Source organism: Salminus brasiliensis, chromosome 2 (assembly GCF_030463535.1).
Source record: "Salminus brasiliensis chromosome 2, fSalBra1.hap2, whole genome shotgun sequence".
Classification (NCBI taxonomy): domain Eukaryota; kingdom Metazoa; phylum Chordata; class Actinopteri; order Characiformes; family Bryconidae; genus Salminus; species Salminus brasiliensis.
This window is the reverse complement of record NC_132879.1, coordinates 16,895,181-16,918,699: the sequence shown is the minus strand read 5'-3', so window position 1 is coordinate 16,918,699 and position 23,519 is coordinate 16,895,181. Positions and strand designations below refer to the sequence as shown.

Below are 23,519 nucleotides of genomic sequence, written 5' to 3'. Positions count from 1 at the left end.
ATTTTGTGAAAGGAGAACTGGTAGGATTGATGATTGCTATATGATTTTACAAGCATGTTAACAAAACTACTTTCAGACATGGTACAGAATCTTATTTTTTTTTATGATTTTATTATGATTTTATTACAAATCTGGCTGACTGTTTGTGCTGGATCTGCATGTGTAGTTTGATTAGGAGATAATGCTTGTGTCCAAGCACAGACAAAGCAGACATAACTGTAGGCTGTTGGTAAAAGTGGGTGAAGGTAACTTCATTTTCCATGCTGTTCATAGCCTCATTTTACCATCATGCGACCTAGGGACTTCCCATATGAGGTCACTCTAATGTCCACCTAGCAGTGAAACACTGAACAAGCTATTTAAAGCCTTTTTTGTAAAGGTTAATCCTACAGACTCCCCCAATGGAAACCTCTGCTTTTCTTAACAGTTTAAAATCCAGCAGGTTCTTTGAATGAACACAACACAGAGTTTTAGAAAAAAACATATGCAGTACTTTTCTCTTTTGATTTTCAGCATTTATTGTATAAATTACATATTAAATATTTTAATAAATACATAAATATTCAGTAACATAGCAAGCTTATGTTAATTTTCTAGTGCTTTATGTAAAGAGAGAGAGATAGAAATTTACTCTAGAATTTCACTATCTTCATGGAAGTTACATTCATCAGCTATCATTAACACTTATTCACAGACAACCACACCTCAAATAAATACAAAGGAAATACTTTTTCATTCATTTTCAATGGATAGAGGCACCTTTCCTCTGTATTTTTGGAACTAAGGAATATTCCTAAGTCAGCTGAGTTCTTGAGGTTGATGTCTATCCTGTAGAGCTGAATAGCTGTTGGATGAGTTTCTTCAGGTCACTGAGGAATTCTTTATAGGGCTTTTCCTCATGAATCTCGCATGCACTGTACTCTTGTTTCTAGAACAAACAGAAAAATTGCTCAGAGAGTCTGTTTGGTTTTAAATGTCACTGGAAATGTTTAAGTTGTTTGAGCTGGATCGAGAATAAGATGAATACTTACTGTCTTGGGACTCATGTCCAGAATGTTCATTATTAATCCACTTGCTTTCAGGCAGTGTCGTATCTTTTTGTTGTCATCAAAGCACTGTTTTGGAACTGTTGCCAGTTCTTTCATGGTGCAGGTCAGCGCTGTCCCGATATTCTCAGGCTGGGGAGAGAGGACAAAATAGAGGTTAGATTTGTGATTATGAAATATTTTGCTCTGTACTGCAGCAAACATCTTAGACTACAGTGGTTGATTTAAAAATGACATTTGCACCTTCAATGCCTTCAACTACCGTTCAACTCATTCTCAATTATCGCTGAATTTAAGAGTGCTTGTTGTCTGCAGTCTTTTACCTCCCTAACCTTTTCTCTCTCTGCCTTTCTGAGAATAGCTGTGAGAGCTCTGTATTCTGGCTTGAGGTTTAGCATCTTCAAAGCAACCTTCTTCCTGTGTAACTGATCAGTTTATATCTGTTTAGCGAGTGTATGTTGGGAAAAAACATTTAGTGTAAGAAAGAGAAGAAAACCTATGGCTGAAAAAAAACCCCACAACTTTTGTATTTGCTTACCTGGACATTTGAGGCACTGTAGAATGTAGAATCCTCTTCTTTCTGTTGTGAGATTAAAGGTAAAAAAAATAGCATTTTAAATCAAATCGTAAGACACATGGTTAAATAAAAAGCTAATTATTTAAATACCGGGTTGAAGTTTTAAGTGTGGCACTTACGCAGGTGCTGTTCATTAAGAGATCGATTATGCTTAGTAATGTTTTCGTTTTTTGTTCTATATCCTCTCTAGCAGAAGGCGTGGGGACAGGAGTAGCAGTCAAGTAGTGTAGAAAAGCCACAGTCAGGACTAGTATCCAATGTAGAGAAGGCATGGTGTTAGTTAAATAATTCCTCCACCGAGTTGTCTTCAGTTTAAGACCTTGAGTTGCTTATAGTTGGGTGTTTATTTCTGCCTGCATTTTTATACACTCTCAGGTGTGGAAAATTGAATGGGTGGGCCGAGGACTAGATATTAGCAAGTTCAATCAGCTGTTGAAGGTTTTTTTTTTTCCTTTGATGACTCTTGGGATTTTTCTTTCTCCCTCACCCCCTCCGCCTCTCTGCGTGCATGTGTGTGATAGAGAGTAAGTGAAGGAAAGAGAGAGTATGTGGTCCATCTAAAGGATGACAGAAAAACCCCTGCTACCTTGCCCTTGCTTTGTGGGTTATATTGTGTAATATTATGATGAAGGTACAGATGGTTGACTGATAGATGGTTGACTGCCAGTTTTGACTCTAATTTAGTTGTTGAAATGTTCGATAAGCTTGTTTAAACAGTCTTACTTATTTCTTGCGGATATACACACAAACAGTAGAACATTAGTAAAAAAAAATACACTTTTTCACAGTTTCTTTGATTTACATTTGAGTCCACAGATCTGCTTAAAGGATGCATCTGTATCATGCCTTTGCACTGTGTCTAATTACAGGACTGATATTTTCATGCAGTGGAAACATATAAACTGCAGGAGGTGGCCATGCGATTCATCCAGTTTAAATGTGCCATCCCAGTTTTTGTCAAATAACTAAAGTATGGTATTTGTATAGCTTGGAATTTTTCTTCCACAAAGTTACACACACAGTTCTGTTACTCAATTTGGGCATAGAAGGTTGTTCAGTCGATTCAGTTGCTAAAATAAAAGATAAAAAAATAAAAGATTGCTCTCTTTTTGCATCTAAACTAATAGAAAATTTAGTGATCAACATAATATTGGAGGAAAGTACTTGAAGCTCATCTCTAGATGATGACTAATTGGATGATGATTGATGAAGACTTAATATATTATGTTAATTATAATAAATCTCCAAATTCCATAATCAGATATTGTGTAGCATTTGGGTAAATTAAACTTGCACTTAGCTGTTTTTGAGCAAAAGCTCACTTTAAAATGTTTTGAGGAGAAACTTTCAGGGTTTTCTGAAAATTTAGTTTAAGCTCCTACAGTTTCAGCTCAGCTCCTTTACTGATGGCGGGATGATAGGACATGTTTTAGGCATGATGTTTTGAACACAGAAATGAGCAAAGGACTGTAAAAGATCACAACTGTCAGAGTGTTAGTCTCCATCATTAGGAGAGTTTGATCCTTGGTCCATGGCCAGTTGTCTAAGAGATCATAATTGACGCCCCCCCAATCATGATAGCCAGTGCAGGCAGTGTTCTCCCTGTAGGCGCATTCAGCTGTCCAGTAATGTTGCGATGTGGCACATTTCACAAGGAAGCACATGCTAGCCTTAACCTTCACAGCAGTGGTAGGGCCGTGTATTGGGGAGACCTAACTTGCGGGTAGGAACTGGCAGTGACAACATTTGGGGATGGAATGTAAAAGGTCTAAATTGGTTATGTAAGTTGTTTGTAATGTAAAATATGTATCTTTACATATCCATGATAATGACTTTTGTGTGTCAGAATGGTAAGGTTAATACATTTTATTTGTGTCAAAATCAGAATCATATAATACAGTATTGAGAGTGCGAGTAGGGAATTTTTGTCCCTAATTTTTTCCTAATGCATTCTAAGTCACCTAGAAATTTGTGAAATACAGGGTTGAGTGGGTGCAGAAGGGAAAAGTGTGTGTGAGTGTGTGTATGTGTGAAAGAACCTGTGTTGAAGTGAGTGAAAGTCCTCTTTAAAAAACATATACACCAAAGAAATTACAATAACATATACAATAACATGTAGCATATATGCAGATACAATTGCCGCCTTATAAAATAGTGTGATCAGTTTTAGTGTTCAGTGGCTAAACATTGAACAACAAAAAACAGCTACAGGTGTGCAAGTGTTAAGTCTTGTATGTGTCACAAATGGGGGTTCCCCTCTCTTGGGAAATCCAACTTCTGTTAGTATAGTACTGACACTATGCAGCAAAATGACACTGAATAGTTGGCAGTTGTGAAAGTGGAGTAAAATTAAAGTGGAAAATTAGGGACTGGTGACCTTTACCATACACACATGGGACCATGCTTCTTGACATGTTGTGACTTGTCTTGACATGTTGTCTTGGTTTATCTATTTATTTGCAGCCTTTGTAGTGTTGTATTCATGACTTGTGGCAAAATAATAATAACCATACAAGTCACTTAATCACTTATCCCTAACTGACAAAGACCCTGTTCTAGGGCTGGGCAATAGGGTAAAAATACTGTATTGTGATAATTAAAGACATTTTCACGATACACAATATTTCTCACTATTTATGTAATCACCTAAATCACTAGTGACAGATTCTTAAAAACTACTATTCATATACTCTCACATACTAAATGTAGTGATTTTTATTCAACATCTGCTGCACTTAATCTAATTAAAACAGTTTAATTACACTGTTGGTAAAGAAAGTTGCAGTTGATTAGTGTTCTATAAGCACTAACAGTATTTTTGAAATGCTTAGAAAAGCATATTATCATGATAACAAAATTTGTCACTATACGATAAAATATCATCATATTGCCCAGCTCTACCTTGTTCCCTGTTTTTTTGTACTATACAATGTATAAACTGATGCTATACAACATGCTTTTGAGGCTAACAAATCCTAAATATTTTAATTTTGATGGTTATTAAATATACTTAGGTCATAAAGCAGTGGAAGTTGTAGAGTAAAATGTGATATTTAATCTAATTTAATTCTAAAACACAAATCAAATCAAAATGTCTTACACACATGCCCAGTTATATTCAATAGAACTAGTTGTAAAATGCTTTGACGACTGTCCGATAATATGAAACATGAAAGACAAGATAGACACGATAGGAGAAGGTATTGAATAGTTTTAATGTGCAGTTTAAAATCTAATGCAGGAAGAATGAGGATGTGGTAAGATGTTATTATAAAGTGCAGATGTGCAAAAGTGTATATACAGTTCAAAATGGTGTAGTTAGCAAGATAATAGTGAGTAGATAGTAATAAACAGTAACATAGTAATAATTGAATAATTGAAGTGAATATCAAAATAGAATGTCCATTTATGAATGCAGAATGTCCTTTGTGCAGCACCTAGTTGGTGTTTACTAAATGGTATTTGTCTATGACAAATAGACAAATACCATTTTTAGAAACGGTATAGACATTTTTGCCTTTTAGATGCAAAAAAATGTATTTTAACATAGTTTATGGCTCATTGTTACCGGGGGGGTCATAAACTTTTTTTTTTTGGTACAGGTCCAAGATGACGTCAAAATGTGGTTTAGGTGTAAATGGGACATGCTACTGCAGTTGTGTAGTTCCCACTGAGTCAAACTAACCATTGGATGTGATATTCAGTTGTACTTTTTTATAGACCACTGGTTATTCATTTTGGTAGTTGGTCACTGAGCTGTTCATTAGATCATATAAGGAAGTACCAGTTCATTTTTCTTTAAATAAATGATTTGCCTTTGATGTGCACAAGGAAGTGTTGTGTATAAGTTGACTTAAGCAAAGCTCCCTCAGTGCCTTACACTACAGGAGATCTTGAGATTAGGAATGATTTAAATATTATCAGTATGCTATTATAAGAACAGTTTTCACCTCCATAGGATACACCCTAACTGCCCTTTAGTGGTCAGTTATAAGTCATATAGGAAACACCAGTGAGACTTGTGAAAGAAAGTAGATTGGCAGGGAAAAGCCCTCTGGCATCCTCTGGAGTGGGCGTCTGAATCACAAGTGTCATTCTAATCCTAATGGTGTCAACGGACTGTTGAGGTCATGGAACAGTCTGCTACACCTCTCCAGGGTTTCCATATGTTATCTCTAGCCATCTTATCTTAGTGTCAATCTGAGGGTGCTAAGCATGAAAATGTTAAGATGCATCCTGGTACTTTTGAAGGACAAGCTTACAATTAACATAATTGGACAGATAATAGATTTTTGTCATAAACAGTTGTCATTGCATACACTTTTTGGTTTCTGACATTGATGTGCCACACTGTGAAGACTGTTGATAAGATCTTATGTACTGCTGATGTCCGCCTTCTCTGTTGGCAGCAAGAGTTTAATATGTGTGGGCAAGTAGATAATTTACTTATTGCTAGAAAACATCTTTGGACATTTAACTGTTTTGAAGCTGTTATGGGGGAATAGCAATTAAGGGTGGTCAGGGAATCCTAAACTGACTATGTCTTCAACATGTTTTCAACATGGGCAACTGAGTAATTAGGGCAGTGACTGCTTGTTTCTTTGGGCTGCAAAAAATCCATGCAGAATATGCAGAATGGTAATTGAAGGTAATTGAGGTACTGAGGTAAGAGCTGATGCAAAAAAGGCAGATTAATGTTACTGATGTAGTTTTACCCAGCATAAAATACACTAATTCACTATGTCCTTTAATGGCCACAACGCTGTATGGAAAATGAAGAGAAAGAAGGCAGGTCAACAGGGAAAAGCCCTCTTGTTGTATTTGGAAGAGTGTGTGTCATTCTGTGGCTAATTCTGTGACTTGTGTTGTCATGGAAAAGCATGCTATCAATCTCCAGGGTTTCTTTGTACACCATCTCTAGATGAGATGTCCCACCCAAAGCCCTGTCCCCGGTTTACCTATGCGGTCATTACCAGTTTCACTTGTTAGTAGGTCTCCCCATCACACACAATGCCACTAAACTATTAAATTAGGGGGGTGAAGGCTGACGTGCATCCTCTGAGTCACGTGAAGCCAGCCACCACATCTTTTCGAACCACCACAGCGTCATTGGCATAGTGGAGAATGGTGCAAACTCCATTACATCAGCTAACTGACATCCTTGTTGGCTAGCATTTTACTGAGAGTGAAAGTGAAGGCCATTCTACCAACCCACAGAGTGAGGTCAACTGTGTACGTGTGGCCATGCTCTCCCGACTGGACCAACGCTTAGGTAGTTGTGCCACCTGGGAGCCCACTAGGTGCACAGTAGGTCATCTTAATGTGCAGGTTTTATGTGCAATAACACCATTATTGTTCAAATGATGAATGGTCTTTTATTACTGTGAATGAGGCAATCAGTAGCAGCTGTCATGATTTCTGAAGTCACCATTATGATGTTCGCCAGCATTCCTTTTTCATGTTCTAGTCAGGGAAAGGGAATGCAGGGCCTAACATTTATTTATTTATATAATTAATTAATTAAATATAGCTTGACCAAGATTAATATTTTTCATAAGCAACCAACATGCAGATCTGTTATGCACATACACACACACAGTGAGGCAAAAAAAGTATTTAGTCAGCCACTGATTTATGCAGGTTTACTTAGAAAGATGAGAGAGGTCTGTAATTTTCATCATAGGTACACATCAACTATGAGAGACAAAATGAGAATTAATCCAGGAAATCATATTGTAGGTGATTAACGCAGATCAGTCGTCCTGTCCTGTTTGCAGAATAGCAGCCCATAAGCATGATATTTCCACCCCCATGCTTCACAGTAGGTATGGTGTTCTTGGGATGCAACTAAGCATTCTCCTTTCTCCCAACACAACGAGTTGAGTTTTTACCAAAAAGTTCTATTTTGGTTTCATCTGACCACATGATATTCTCCCAATCCTTCTCTGGATCATTCATATGCTTTCTGGCAAACTTCAGACAGGCCTGGACATGTACTGGCTAAAGCAGTGGGACACGCCTGGCACTGCAAGATTTGAGTCCCTCTCGGCGTAGTGTGTTACTGATGGTAGCCTTTGTTACTTTGGTCTCTGCAGGTCATTCATTAGGTCCCTTTGTGTAGTTCTGGGATTTTTGTTCACCGTTCAGTTTGACCACACGGGATGAGATCTTGCGTGGGGCCCCAGATCGAGGGAGATTATCAGTGGTCTTGTATGTCTTCCATTTTCTTAGAATTGCTCCCACAATTTTTTCACACCAACCTGCTTGCCTATTGTAGATTCACTCTTCCCAGCCTGGTGCAGGTCTACAGTTTTCTTCCTGGTGTCCTTCGACAGCTCTTTGGTCTTGGCCATGGTTAAGTTTGGAGTTTGTTTGAGGCTGTGGATAGGTGTCTTTTATACAGATAATATACAGATAATATAATATGACAATGCACATATAATGTCATACAATATACACAATACTCATGCAATGCGTAATCTATACTACATTATACAAGGAGAATAATATACAAAAACAAACAATAATAGCCAAAACAATTTATTTACAGTGTTACACCATATGTGGGATTAGTTGCAAAGGACTAAGGGAGTCATTGTAATTTTTTACTGAAATAATCTGGTAAAATGATTCAAAACACAATTAGTTCACAACTCTGCATTATCTAAACAAGCCTTGCAACCAAAATATATATAAATATGTTCTTTAAAATAAATATGATTTTAAAAACTGTGAAGGACTGATTGTCAAGGATAACTGGCTTTTATTTTTGTATTTTTAAAGTGGAAGACTTGTCAGACCCATAAAATACATGACTATAGTACATTATGTATATTAACTTTCAAAATGTTTGAATGTAGGCTGTATGAACTCCTTGCTAAGTTGTTTGGCTATGCTTTGACCTGGACAGAATGGGGGGTGATAAAATAATATAGGCGCAAGTACTGTGACATGCATTGCAGCACTTGAAAACCTGAGACTTTTTACGGATGACTGTCAAAATGCAATGGAATGGGAACACAAGAAACGCCAAAGATTCAACCTAAAGCTTTAATTACCTACAAATGAATTACATATACCCTGCATCCATTTAGCTGCCCTTATATTCCTGCTAGATAAAGTAGTCAGTAATTTTAAACGTTTTAATCAATACGTTTTTTACTTGCGGATGCGGTTTCTTTCAGTTAGTCGTATAACTTCAGTGCAATCACCTCCAACTAAAATACAATGTGTCTTCTTTTAATGGCCCAAACTTTAGTGATAGAATGGAAAGGTTTTAGTTTTACAGATAGTAAAACTCCACCATTTCTGTTCATTTCATATTACATTATAAGCTGAGGAAACCGCTTTACTTATAGCCTCCTCCTGCTTTGTGGACATCAGTAATTGTAATTTTCAGTGCTAGGCAGCCCAAGAGTGATTGATTGTTGAGACAAGGTTTGTGAAGTGTTTATAAAGCTTCAACATTGGCACCACCTAAACTTTCCTAACAATGTCTTCGAAGAAACCATTGCCCTTTGAGGTCTGAGACTTTATCTTAAAAAAAGCCATCACAATAATTGGCTCGCTGTGGAGTGTGGTGTTAACTAAGCGCATGGAGCTCACAGAGGATTAGTATTTAGACCAAAGAGCAACAGAAGTTTTTATTTTATTTTAAATAGGACTCTGTAGACAACAACCCCATTTTTATGAAGTCACATGTCTGTTCTCAAGTCAGTTCTTCTGTTTTCAGAAAACCTTCAGAAAACATGAAAATGAAGGTTATGCTATGGACTATACCCTAAAAGTGGAGTTGCAAACCTTAAGACAATAATGTTACATTATACTTCAAAGGCTTAAGATACTAAATTCGTGTTTTTTTTAAACAGTTACCTATGAATCTTTGCTGTACATAGGTTGGATGGTATTGCCATAGAAATATTTATAGTGTGGATATTTTCTGTAGGCTTGTGTAAGTTAATTTCTTCTACAGTTGGTTTTGTAATTGCCCACTTACAAAACTCTCACATGGGTGTGTGGGAAAATAAGTGAGAGAGAGAGAGAGAGAGAGAAAAGAAAGAGCCAGGTTATCAGTATTGTTGAATCACAAATGTCATATTTGGCCCATTGTGTTAAATGTGGTGTAGTAGTGTTGGGCTTTTGACCTCACACAAAGAGAATAGCTCAGTTTTACAGCAAAATGTTGAATTCCACTCAGAACTGGAATATTCTGAAGATTTTACTCACATAGAGTAGCTTGCCTAGAAAGTGTGGGTGTGGGGGAACATGACAAATCTTCTGAAGTGTGTCACACAGTTTAACACTGACCGGGGACCTTGGTGGTGTACTTTAAATAGAAGCGCATAGTAAACCTCTGTATGATGACACAAGACCTTAAATATATATTCTCATTCACTGTATATATTCATCAACATTTTTGGAATTGCAAACTTGTCATAACACGAAACCTTTCAGAGACTGACAACGATTCAATGGGATTTAATGCAACTTTGTCATTATACTAATACAGCATTGTACAGTACACCCAAACACTGTTGGGCTAAGTTTCCAGTGCAGAATAGGTAGGACATACAATAGACAAAACACAAGACAGGGTGCATTGACTTGAAGTACAAAGACAATAAATACAAATATGTAGAGAAGGGATGTGCTGTGTGTTTAAATGATACATAAAAGAGTAAAGCGGAGTTCAGGAACGTATGCCATTCTGGTTTTGTAAACAGCATCTTGTACACAAACAAGTACAGGAATAAATATCAGCTAGAATTCATGTAGAGAAAATGGTACACACAGATATTCAGGTATAAAATTAATACTTTGACTTTGTGCCACCATAGTCATTTATCTGAAGATATTTTAAAAATATAAAAAATATGCTGGTGTGACCAATTTGTGAAGAGTGACCTAACAGGATCTATCACATAAGACAGGACTTTAGGAAGGCCATTCCAAAAGCTTAATGATAGCCTGTTTTATCGATTCCATGGCCACCTTTGATGTGTATTTGGGCTCACTGTCTTGTTGGAGTACCCAATTGTGTCCCAGTTTTAGCTGTCTATATCGATAGTTTTAGGTTATGCTGAAGAATTCAGATGCAGTCCTCCTTTTTCCTTCCATCCACTTTGTTCAATGTACCACTTCCACTGACACCAAAGCATTAGTTCCAAATGAAATACTTACAAGGCTTACAAGGCACAACCCTTCAACAACTTTTATTGACATTGTGTGGCTTCATTGAAAACACTAGGTACAGATGACTTTGGACAGCAGAAATATTTTCTGCTTTGAGGATAAAGTATTTTGTGTAAGATTATTATCATGGTGTTCTAGTAAAGCACAGGACATTTGATCTGTGTAATATCTGTTGCCTTTTTGGCTACATGGTTGCTTGTGCATTTTGGATGGTCAACTTTGTAGCCATGAGTAGTAAATATGAGAAAAGGTCGTGACAAAATTTTACATGTGTGTGTGTGTATATGTATATATTTACATATATATGAGGGGGGCATTTATATGGATACACCTAAATAAAATGGGAATGGTTGGTGATATTAACTTCCTGTTTGTGGCACATTAGTATATGGGAGCATTTCTTCTGCGGTGTTGCTATCAGTGTGTGAAGAGTGGGAGAATAGGGTTGCATTGACAATCCAACACAATGGGCAGCACTTTGAACACATTTTATAAGTGGTCAGAAACTTGTAAATAACTCATGAAAGAATAAAGTTACGTTAAAACCAAGTACACCATTGTTTTTCTTGTGAAATTCTCAATAAGTTTGATGTCATATGACCCTCTTCCCATTGATAAAACTAAAGTTGGATCCAAAATGTCCGACTTCAAAATGGCCACCATGGTCACCACCCATCTTAAAAAGTTTTCCCCCTCCCATTTACTAATGTGCCACAAACAGGACGTTAATATCACCAACCATTCCCATTTTATTTAGGTGTATCCAAATAAATGGCCCACCCATTATTATATATATATATAATAAGGATTAACTAATAAAGGATTATCTTGTATTATATATATATATATATATATATATATATATATATATATATATATATATATGTATATGTATGTATGTGTGTGTGTGTGTGTGAGAGAGAGAGGTTCCGAGGGACTTCTGTCATTGTCCATTTGTGTTTATAACCAACCCTGTTGTGTGGAGGATATACAGTGACATGCACAAGTTCACATGCAATGTTGGAAAAGGCCAGATGATGCAAATTCAAAAAACTTTATAAATACTCTGACTTCTGAACTAAATCAGCAGCAGTGGGCTCCTCTAAGCAGCTGTCCAGAATTCTGAAAATACACAATTAGTAGTGGCATCACTTTGGCAACATAAACAACACCTGTGTCAGTAATGGTGTTGGTGCTGTAAAAGACAAAGTGAGTTCTGGCTCTCTGTAACGTTCTGCGTGGAGTGAGCAACAGCGCAACTAGATTTTGACCGTTACATACCAAATCAAGTGTCCATCTTTGTAGAACGGTGTGGGGGGATCAACAGGCAAGAACTGAGACTACAAGCGTGTGACTAGTATGACAGACAAACTTGTGTTGATTAACATGGGTGTTTTAGTGTTGTCGAGACCCGCCGTGGGCTGGGTGGAAGCAGGTTGGATGAACTAGTGGAACTAAGCTGATTGTTACATCACGTTCTACATTCCAATCCCATGATTGGGACCACGCCAACCAGGGCCCAGCCACGGCAAATACCAGTGGTGGGACCATACTTCCGAAGGGATTCATTTCAATTTTGGTTGTAAAGAGATTGAATGTGTGGGAAGATAGGTGAAAGAAGCTTATTGCTAACACTGATCAGTTTTTTAAGCAGATCGGAGATGTGAATCATGAAAATGGCCAGATAGAGGCTTCAAGAAATGTGTTTGTCTTTTTTACCTAAGCCGGTAAAAAAGCCACTTTCCAAAAGTTATTTATTCTGTGTGAGAGTATGAGAGAGTGAAATAGTGTCATTCATTTGGTTTGCTTGTTTCATTTCGAAATTGTTCGGCATATTATGCATGTGAGCATTGATTAGTCAGCAATTTAGCAGATATACAACCACTCTAAGTTTAAATTTAACCAAGCAAGCAGTTATATTAAAAATATATAGTTGTTCTTTGATTGTTGTTCTAAACAAAAGCAATTAGTACAGAAGTCATTTTTCAACGCTTAACATCAATTTTGTAGTGCTTCTCATCAATTTATCATTCATTAATGGACCCTCTGTTAGTTAAAATATAAAATCATTCACTTCATAGGTATAAGAGTGCTTCGCCACTAAATGTGTGAACCAGTATTTTAAGTATTTTAAAATAGTATTTTAAGCTTGAAATCACTGTTTATATCTTTATCTGTAATTAACACTGAATATGTGAAAATCTAACCTAACCTTTTTTACCTGGCAATTTTTTTTTATGTCAGTCATGCCAGTGATATGCCCCAACTAGGTTGAGACATGTTGATGAGATACGAACATTACATCAACATGAGAGTAAAACCCTGGTCACTGTGGTCTGACATGGCCCAGATCTGTTCATCTCTGTAGTATGGTATTGACTCTGTGTCCATAGCTAGGTGACAAACACATCATAGTGCTTTCTCACCATAATGCGTATGCACGAGGTAAGCAGTGCATTAAACATTAGTCCTTTCAGACAGTGCACACACAGCATGTTGTCACTGTTGTGTATGCAGTTTGAAGATGTGCAGCTGTTGTGGCTGTCCACTTGAAATCCCCAGCTGGAAATCATACCCTTGTGGTATTTTGATGCATGTAATGACAAATCTACAGACACCTGTGCAAAACATTTTTTGTGCACCTGTCAGCATGTAGGGAGCAGTTGGACTTTTTTGACTAACCACATATCATAACTCTGTAATAAAAGAAAAATAATATTGTTAGTTCAGCAATTTACACATTAAAATGATGCCAAAGATTTAACAAGCAACACTCTAAAACATTAAATGTTGCTGTACTGAAAAAACTTACACTCAGGAGTCTGTTCTTAACTGTTCTCACTCTTCATACTCAAGCATAGTGCTTTTATAAAAATAAAATCTTAAAAAAAGTTATTAATGCCTTCCAGTCACTGACTGTATCTGTCCATTTCCATTATAGCAGCTGAGATTCCTGACTTTAAAAGCTATGTGTTGGAGGATATTGGGTCATATTTGGTCTAATTACTATATTCATTCTCTGAACATATGTTAAGGTACTGTCTAAAATGTGGACATTTGCACTCGGCATGGACATTTATGTCAAGTTTGATACTGGATTTTTCATGGAATTATTTGAATAATAATCATTGAATTCCACCACCCAACAGCCTTCCAAATAAGTGTTAGGTGTGCACCTAGTCTGAGGGGGGGGGGCAATAGCTGAAGAAGTAGGTTGTTTGAGGCGGGTAACAGGAGAGCCTGACGTCCAAGCTTCCATTATTGTCAGGTCGGAGAGGTGGGCAGTCATTAACATTGGTGGAATTTGTCCTGTTTGGATTTATAGAGTACAGAGAATATGAACATTATCGGAGTTTGGCAGGCAATTTCGGCAGAGCTGACTATAGCAGCCTAACTAAAAAAGAGAGAGCCAGAAGGTAACACAGACATGGGAGCACCCTGGCATCTGCTCCATTGCCCACACACTGGAGTAATCATGTGCAGGTGGTGGCATGATGGCGCCAGCATCTCGGGACACTAGGGACTTCTTTGGTACAGGGATAATGATGATGGTCCACCACAGTTATCCTTGTTACCACAGTTCCCCATGTCCATGAACCCCAAGATCTGCATATTTTTTCCAAAGGGAAAATTAATTACCAAAAAAGGTTTTCTAGACTTGAAAATTTGGACTGTGTTTGACTCCTGGCAATTATCTGTAAGGCTATTCCAGAATTGATGGCTTCAAACGAAATGGCTCTTATCCCTGCCAAAGCCTTTTGAATTCTGGGAACTAGTAAAAAGCCAGCACCCTATAATCATAATGGTTCATAATAGGACATGAGGTCTCGCAGGCACTCGCAGGGAGCAAGCCCATGTAAGGTTTATATGTCAATAGAAGAAGATTTTTATTCAATACGAAATTGTGCTGATAGAACTGGACTGATATAATCAGATTTTCTAGTTTTAGTAAGGAGCCTTCCTGCAGCATTTTAAACTAGTTGAAGAACTATAATGTGTAGTAAACTATAAAGTATAATGTGAATAATAATGGTAAAAAATAGATCCTTGGGGGATTCTACGTCTCTTATGTATAATTAAAAGATGCATCATTTACATTTACAAACTCGAGTAGCACCATCAGGGATATGCAGCCTTGATTGGTGGCAAGATCATCATTTGTTATCTTAACTAGAGCTGTCTCAGTGCTATGATGAGGCCTGAATCCAGATTGGATTTTTCATTATGTGATTCTTTTAGCAATGTATGTAGCTCCTAATGCTAATGCCGCACTGAACAAATTTATGTGGCTATTTGTGAGTATATTAGTATACATCCTTTGAGGCAATGACTTTTTCTCTTTTGCTGCAGTATCAGAATGTCTGTGACCACATGAGGGCGTGTTTCCCCTGTAGATAAAAATTAAATGGAAAACCGTAACCTCTAAGAGACGCTAAAAACTTTTCCCTCTGGTGTGACCCAGATGTCCACCTAGCGTTGTTCAAACATCTTTAAACTAGAGCTTTAGCTTTTATGTTCATATTTTAACTGTATATTTAGTTGTTCACTATGTTGACCAGTTTGGTAAGTGGTAACAGAATCATCAGACTTTGGGCTATAATCATCTAATTCAGCTTGTCATTGTGACATGTTTAAAGAAACCGATGCTGGTTTACTTTATAAAAGGCTTTGGTCTGACTGTGAGTTTGATAAATGTAATACCTGAGTTCGGTCTTGATCTTGAGACTGTAATTTAATAGTTTCATAACTTATTTTTTGTGTATTTGTATTACTTAAATAATTGTTTCTATTTTGTGTTAAGGAGGACTTAAGGAGGACTACAAGAAAACATTGTAATATATATATATATATAAAAAGTATTTAGGCAGTCACCAATTGTGCAAGTTCTCCCACTTAAAAAGATGAGAAATCTATGCATGCCTTTATCTTATCAGTATCATTCAGTATCATTCATTAGTACATCAGTACTAATATACATTTAGATCAGTGGTAGTGCTGTGAAGGAGCCCAGTGAGCCCAGGCCCACCCACTGATTCTCTCAAACTGCCTGTGGAAATGTACATTTGTCCATAAATAAAAAAAAACAAAAAAAACATATACAGTCATGCCCGAAAGTATTCATACCCCTGTCAAAGTTTGACTTTAATTTACTTTTATTTAACCAGAAATTATATTTTTGCCTGGAAATGACACAGGCATCTCCCAGGAGATAACACGATGATGTACAAGAGGCATCATCGTGGGAAAAAATATTTCTCAGCTTTTATACACATTTGAACAAAAAGTGGCATGTCCAAAATTATTCATACCCTTCTCAATAATTAATAGAAAAGCCTTTATTGGCTATTACAGCAATCAAACGCTTCCTGTAATTGCTGACCAGCTTTTTGCATGTCTCCACTGGTATTTTTGCCCATTCATCTTTAGTGATGAGCTCCAACTCTTTGAGGTTCGAGGGTCTCCTTGCCATCACCCTGATCTTTAGCTCCCTCCACAGATTCTCAATTGGATTCAAGTCAGGACTCTGGCTGGGCCACTGCAAAACATTAATGTTTTTGTCTGCTAACCATTTCTTCACCACTTTGGTTGTGTGTTTTGGGTCGTTGTTGTGCTGAAATGTCCACCGGTTCCCAAGGCCAAGTTTCTCTGCAGACTGCCTGATGATGTTGTTGAGAATCTTGATGTATTGCTCTTTTTTCATGGTGCCATTTACTGCGATCAAGTTCCCTGGTCCATTGGCTGAAAAACACCCCCAAAACATTAGGTTCCCACCACCATGTTTGACAGTGGGGATGGTGTTCTTAGGGTTGAAGGCTTCTCCTTTTTTACGCCAAATGGTGCACACATCATTGTGGCCAAACAATTCAATTTTTGTTTAATCTGACCATAAAACAGAACACCAGAAGTCTTCTTCTTTGTCCAGATGAGCATTTGCAAAGGTCAAGCGGACTTTTGTGTGCCTTTTCTGGAGAAGTGGTGTCCTCCTTGGCCTGCGTCCGTGGAACCCAGCAGTGTGCAGTGTCCGTTGAACTGTCTGCCTTGAGATGTCGCCACCAGCAGAGTCCAGATTCACCAGGATGGCCTTGGTGGTGATCCTTGGATTTTTCTTCACCTCTCTCACTATTCTCCTGGCCAGCACAGGTGTCACTTTTGGCTTCCGACCACATCTTCTGAGATTTTCCACAGTGCGGAACTTCTTGTATTTTTTAATAATACTTTGCACTGTAGCCACTGGAACTTGAAAACATTTTGATATGGCTTTATAGCCCTTTCCTGACTTGTGAGCGGCCACAATGCACAGCCGCAGGTCCTTAGTGAGCTCCTTTGTCTTAGCCATGACTGTCCACAAACCAACTGCAGAGAGCTGCTGTTTTTCTCCTGTTGAGTTGATTAAAACAGCTGTTCCCAATGAATCAGGATAATTAGGATGCTTTAAAACAGCTTGGACTATTTGGAATGGTATAGAACTTTGGATTTTCCCATATACTGTGACAGTTTTCAAAGGGTATGAATAATTTTGGACATGCCACTTTTTGTTCAAATGTGTATAAAAGCTGAGAAATACTTTTTCCCAGAATGATGCCTCTTGTACATCATCGTGTTATCTCCTGGGAGATGCCTGTGTCGTTTCAAGGCAAAAATATAACTTCTGGTTAAATAAAAGTAAATTTAAATCAAACTTTGCCAGGGGTATGAATACTTTCGGGCATGACTGTGTATATATATATATATATATATATATATATATATATACAGTGGGGGGAAAAAGTATTTAGTCAGTCACCAATTGTGCAAGTTCTCCAACTTAAAAAGATGAGAGAGGCCTGTAATTGACATCATAGGGAGACCTCAACTATGAGAGACAAAATGAGAAAAAAAAAATCAGAAAATCACATTGTCTGATTTTTAAAGAATTTATTTGCAAATAATGGTGGAGAATAAGTATTTGGTCAATAACAAAAGTTCATCTCAATACTTTGTTATATATCCTTTGTTGGCAATGACAGAGGTCAAATGTTTTCTGTAAGTCTTCACAAGGTTGGCACACACCATTGCTGGTATGTTGGCCCATTCCTCCATGCAGATCTCCTCTAAAGCAGTGATGTTTTGGGGCTGTTGGCGGGCAACACGGACTTTCAACTCCCTCCAAAGGTTTTCTATGGGGTTGAGATTAGGAGACTGGCTAGGCCACTCCAGGACCTTTGTTTCCCTGGCAGTGTGCTTGGGATCATTGTCATGCTGAAAGACCCAGCCACGTTTCATCTTCAATGCCCTTGCTGATGGAAGGAGGTTTGCACTTAAAAAACTCAAAATACATGGCCCCATTCATTCTCTCATGTACACGGACCAGTCGTCATAGTCCCTTTGCAGAGAAACAGCCCCAAAGCATGATGTTGCCACCCCCATGCTTCATAGTTGGTATGGTGTTCTTTGGATGCAACTCAGCATTCTCTCTCCTCCAAACACGAGTTGTGTTTGTACCAAACAGTTCTACTTTGGTTTCGTCTGACCATAAGACATTCTCCCAATACTCTCTAGCAAACTTCAGACGCGCCCGGATATGTACTGGCTTAAGCAGGGGAACACATCTGGCACTGCAAGATCTGAGTCCCTGGTGGCGTAGTGTGTTACTGACTGTAGCCTTTGTAACGTTGGTCCCAGCTTTCTGCAGGTCATTCACTAGGTCCCCCCGTGTGGTTCTGGGATTTTTGCTCACCGTTCTTGTGATCATTTTGACCCCACGGGCTGAGATCTTGCGTGGAGCCCCTGATTGAGGGAGATTAGCAGTGGTCTTGTAGGTCTCCCATTTTCTGATTATTGCTCCCACAGTAGATTTCACAGTAGAACATCACTGCTCTAGAGGAGATCTGCATGCAGGAATGACCCAACATACAAACAGTGTGTGCCAACCTTGTGAAGACTTATAGAAAATGTTTGACCTCTGTCATTGCCAACAAAGGATATATAACAAAGTATTGTACATAGGGAACCAGCTGTCACCCGTACAGTGAAGAAATGGTCTAAGGAGTCTGAGGAGGCTCTGAAGGACTGCTTCGAAACAACGGTGTGGGAAGAACTGTGTGATCCTAATGGGGAGGACATTGACAATCTCACTCACTGCATTACGGACTACGTCAACTTCTGTGTGGATAACACCGTGCCCACCAAGACTGTTTGGTGTTTTTCCAACAACAAGCCATGGATTAATCCAGATATAAAGGCTCTCCTAAAAGCGAAAAAGAGGGCCTTCAGATCTGGTGACAAGGATGAGCTGAAAGCTGTGCAGAGGGAACTGAGAAGGAAGATCAGGGAGGGGAAAGCCAGCTACAAGAGGAAGCTGGAGGAACAGTTGCAGCAGAACAACGTCAGGGGAGCGTGGAAAGGCCTTCAAACCATTTCTGGCCACACAAAGTCCAACTCCCAGGTGGCGGGGGACCAGAAGTGGGTGAATGATCTCAATCTATTTTTTAACAGATTTGATCAATCACCTAGCCCTGCCCCCACAAAGACACCCCTGCTGTATCCCCACTCAGCAGCACTACCATCATGCTGCCCTCCCCCTTCTTCTTCTCTCAGAACTTTTGGCTCACAATCATCACCATCATCATTCCCTAATGGCTCATCGTCTGGCAGCATCAACCACCCATTCACACATTCCAGCACCCAGCCCCCCTGCTCCAACCTGTCCTTCACAACAACCCAGGTGAGAAATGAGCTGAGGAAGATCAAGCCTAAGAAAGCTACAGGTCCTGATGGAATCAGTGCCAGGCTCCTCAAGTCCTGCGCTGATCAGCTGTGCAGGGTAGTTGAGCATATGTTCAACATGAGCCTGAAACTGGGAAGAGTACCACAGCTGTGAAAAACATCTTGTGTGGTACCTGTGCCCAAAACACAGCACCCAAAGGACCTAAACAGCTACAGGCCGGTGGCACTGACTTCCCATCTGATGAAGTCACTGGAGAGGCTGGTCCTCAACCACATCCGCCCTCTGGTGAGCCCATCCATGGACCCTCTTCAGTTCGCCTACCAGCCTGGTGTCGGGGTGGATGATGCTGTCATCTATCTTCTACACAGAGCTCTTTCTCACCTGGAGAAGCCCGGCAGCACTGTGAGGATCACCTTCGATTTCTCCAGTGCTTTTAACACCATACAGCCAGGGCTTCTAAAGGACAAGTTGGGACATTGTGGAGTGGACAGTCACCTGTCAAACTGGATACTGGACTACCTCACCGACCGACCACAGTATGTGAGGGCACGGGACTGTGTCTCTGACTTGGTGGTCAGCAGCACAGGAGCCCCTCAAGGAACGGTCTTGGCACCGTTCCTCTTCACCCTGTACACTGCTGACTTCATGTACAGCTCACCGACCTGTCACCTCCAGAAGTTCTCTGATGACTCAGCGATCGTCGGCCTCATATCCAATGAGGAGGACAGCGAGTACAGAGAACTTATTCAGGACTTTGTGGACTGGTGTCTGCAGAACCACCTTCAGATAAACGCTGGAAAGACCAAAGAACTGGTGGTGGATTTCTGCAGGTGCAGACACCCCCCCTCCATCAGTGAACATCCAGGGTATGAACATCGAGAGTGTGGACTCTTATAAATACCTGGGTGTTCATCTGAACAACAAACTGGACTGGTCAGTCAACACTGCTGCACTCTACAAGAAAGGCCAGAGCAGACTCTACCTGCTGAGGAGATTGAGGTCCTTTGGAGTGCAGGGAGCACTCCTGAGGACATTCTTCGACACAGTGGTCGCATCTGCCATCTTTTATGGAGTGGTCTGCTGGGGCAGTAGCATCTCGACGGCAGATAAGAAGAGACTGGACAAACTCATAAAGAGGGCCGGCTCTGTCCTGGGGTGCTTCTTAGACCCAGTGCAGGTGGTGGGAGACAGGAGGATGACAGCCAAGCTGGCATCCATGCTGGAGAACAGCTCCCACCCCATGCATGAGACTCTGGCAGCACTGGGCAGCTCCCTTTAGCGACAGGCTGCTTCACCCCAAGTGTGTGAAGGAGCGGTATCGCAGGTCCTTCCTTCCTGCTGCCGTCAGACTGCACAACCAGCACTGCTCCCAGCGGACCACATACACACACACTTAACTACACACACATGTTCATGTTCAGGGAATACTATGTGCAATACCCCCCCCCCCCCCCCCCCCCATGTGCAATTAAGAGTCTTTTGCTGTAAATAGTATTGTTATTGCTCTTTTAATTCTTATTTATATTGTGTATATAGTGTAAATTATTTATCCAAATTTTTGTGTCTTGCTATCCCTTTCTGCTGTTACACTGGGAATTTCCCCACTGCGGGACTAATAAAGGACTATCTTATCTTATCTTATCTTATCTTATTGAGATGAACTTTAAATACTTATTTTCCACCATTATTTGCAAATAAATTCTATAAAAATCAGACAGTGTGATTTTCTCATTTTTTTTTTTTTCTCATTTTGTCTCTCACAGTTCTACGTGAGAGACATCAGGTCTACCTATGATGTCAATTACTGGCCTCTCTCATTTTTTAAGTGGGAGAACTTGCACAATTGGTGACTGACCAAATACTTTTTTCCCCACTGTGTATATATATATTTCTCTTTGTCTTGTCTTTCACTCAGTGTTGCCCACTGCTGGTCCCACTTTCTAGTACTACTACAAAGTCTTGAGGTTTCCAAATTGTGGTCTTTACTTTGCCTGTACCTCTTTTCTCAGACAGGCCAGTTAGATTCACAGATTTTAGTGAAAAAATCAGTTGGGTTTTGTTGCCACAGTTCAACAGACTTTTTCTGAAACCTCTATCCTCCGTCAATGAACAGTGACATTTGGTGTCGTGCAGTATCCCAGGCATCAAATTGCTGTTCTTCGAGTAGGTCTCGCGACATGGCTGTTCGCCGGTTACAACGTTCATATTCAGGCCCAACAATGGCAATTTGTCAGCTTTAACAATATTGTGTGAAAATCATCTCATCTAAATTCTTGCAGTCTTATCCCAGCATTAGGCAGCCATTGGAACTGTTTACAACTATTTAGCTCAGCAGTATTAAAAATATATTAACAAATGAAGCTAAAAGAATATAATGCTTTTAAGGTGTTCACTCATTCCAGCTGCTGCATAGATTTCATATATTTCACAACCATTACATTTCATTTAGTTTATTAAATAACTGATTAGCCAAACATTACAAGGTTCCCTGTTAGGGCGATTTGGAAATAGTTAAGCCAAGCACACTAACAGATGTAATAATCAGTTATTTAGTTTGTTTGTGTCACTCTAATTCGAATAACTTTTTTCTTACAGCCTAAATAACCTTCGATGTCCTAGGACTAAAGTAGGCTTAATTCATCAGTGGGTATTACAAACATAGGAATGCCCTGCATTTTTGACCTTTCATCGAGGGAGAACCATGACCGTATAAAAAAAGTACAGACCTCATGTGTACATTCTGTGAACCTAGTAGCTAGCTACATATCCTACTAATATGTTACATTAGTTTATTTTTGCAGGATAAACATATACCGTCCTCTTTGTGACACAGAGGAATGGGTCCACAGACCTATTATATATATAATAAAGAAAAAACGTCTGTGGACCTATTCCTCTCTCTCTCTCTCTCTCTCTCTCTCTATATATATATATATATATATATCGTTATTAGATTTCTTTTCAGAACATAAAACTGCCAGCATAACACAACATTTTTTTTAATCCATCTCTCAGAGGGTCTACAAACTCAAGGACATGAATGATAATTGGTCCTCTTCAAATGCATAATGTTGCCATGTTGATGTTTATAAGCAACAATGCAGGGTTCCATGAGCTTGCCCTAAAGAACATCAAATGTTGCTTAGCAATTTAGTAGTTCTAAACATTGCAGCTTATATTTAATGCATTTCACAGTGTGATCAAGCCTTATCAATAGTTTGTGCATTGCAGTAAAGCATTTACCAGGTCAGTGAGCTGCCGCAGTTGCAAAATTGCTCGGGCTTCTCAGTTTAGTGTCTTGCCTGATTCTGTATGTTAATAGTTCGAAAGAGTACCTTTTTTAAAGATACAACGTCTACTTAAACTTTAATGGGCCTGTCTTGTAATCTAGGATATCTTAAAATTCTCCACAAAGGGGTTAAACTGTTACTCTTTATGTTTTGGTGCTTTGCATCAAATATCCTGTGTGTCCTTGTTTTCAAAATAAGTTGTGTGAACTGTGAATATGTAGTATGGGTCAATTGCCAGCTCCCCCCGTGTTGTTTTGGTAAAAATGTGTTTGACTGCATTTTAAGCCACTGAATGGTCTATGGTTGATTTAGATTTTTTAGGTGTCTGTGGCTTCCCTCACAAGCCTACATCATGCTTTGTTGCTGAGTTTTGAGGGAAGCTTTTTTTAGAATGTGTGTAGGTGGCGTGATGTATTTACTTTTCATTATTGATTGATCGAGGCTTACTGTGAGATCCAAACACTTTATGATCCTAATGTATGCTTGGTATGATTTCTGCAGTATGTTTTAAGGTTTTAAATGGTCACATAGTTCTTCTTAAACAAATGCAGCTCAGCTTCGTTGGTGTTTTCACACGTGGGTTGTGTCAACAGTTCATGTGGTCTCACATCCCTGAGCCATGTTTTTATTTGTATCAAAACATAATTCCAAAACTAATTTAAAACTAATTGTATCTTAAACTAATTCAGACCTCTCGAAGTTCACTC

At 39.0% G+C, this 23,519-nt stretch overlaps 2 protein-coding genes across 2 annotated transcripts in view; both read right to left on the bottom strand.

Moving 5' to 3' along the window:
* Window positions 1-23,519, bottom strand: part of rpl26 (ribosomal protein L26) — a 164,083-nt gene that overhangs the window by 59,308 nt on the left and 81,256 nt on the right. The window lies entirely within an intron of this gene.
* On the bottom strand, window positions 638-1,818 carry il2 (interleukin 2). The gene is made up of 4 exons (XM_072673604.1): window positions 1,743-1,818; window positions 1,585-1,626; window positions 1,032-1,178; window positions 638-928 (listed from the first exon to the last, which is right to left on the bottom strand). Exons 1-4 carry the CDS (start codon window positions 1,755-1,757, stop codon window positions 824-826), a joined length of 309 nt encoding a protein of 102 aa, XP_072529705.1. The 5' UTR covers window positions 1,758-1,818; the 3' UTR covers window positions 638-823.

Bases quoted from the DNA above. Each gene is read 5' to 3' on its own strand.
- il2 (XM_072673604.1), bottom strand. The intron at 1,179-1,584 runs GTAAGCAAATAC...CTCTCTCCCCAG, and splicing joins ACAGTGCCTCAAATGTCCAG to CCTGAGAATATCGGGACAGC. The intron at 929-1,031 runs GTAAGTATTCAT...TGTTTGTTCTAG, and splicing joins TGGACATGAGTCCCAAGACA to AAACAAGAGTACAGTGCATG.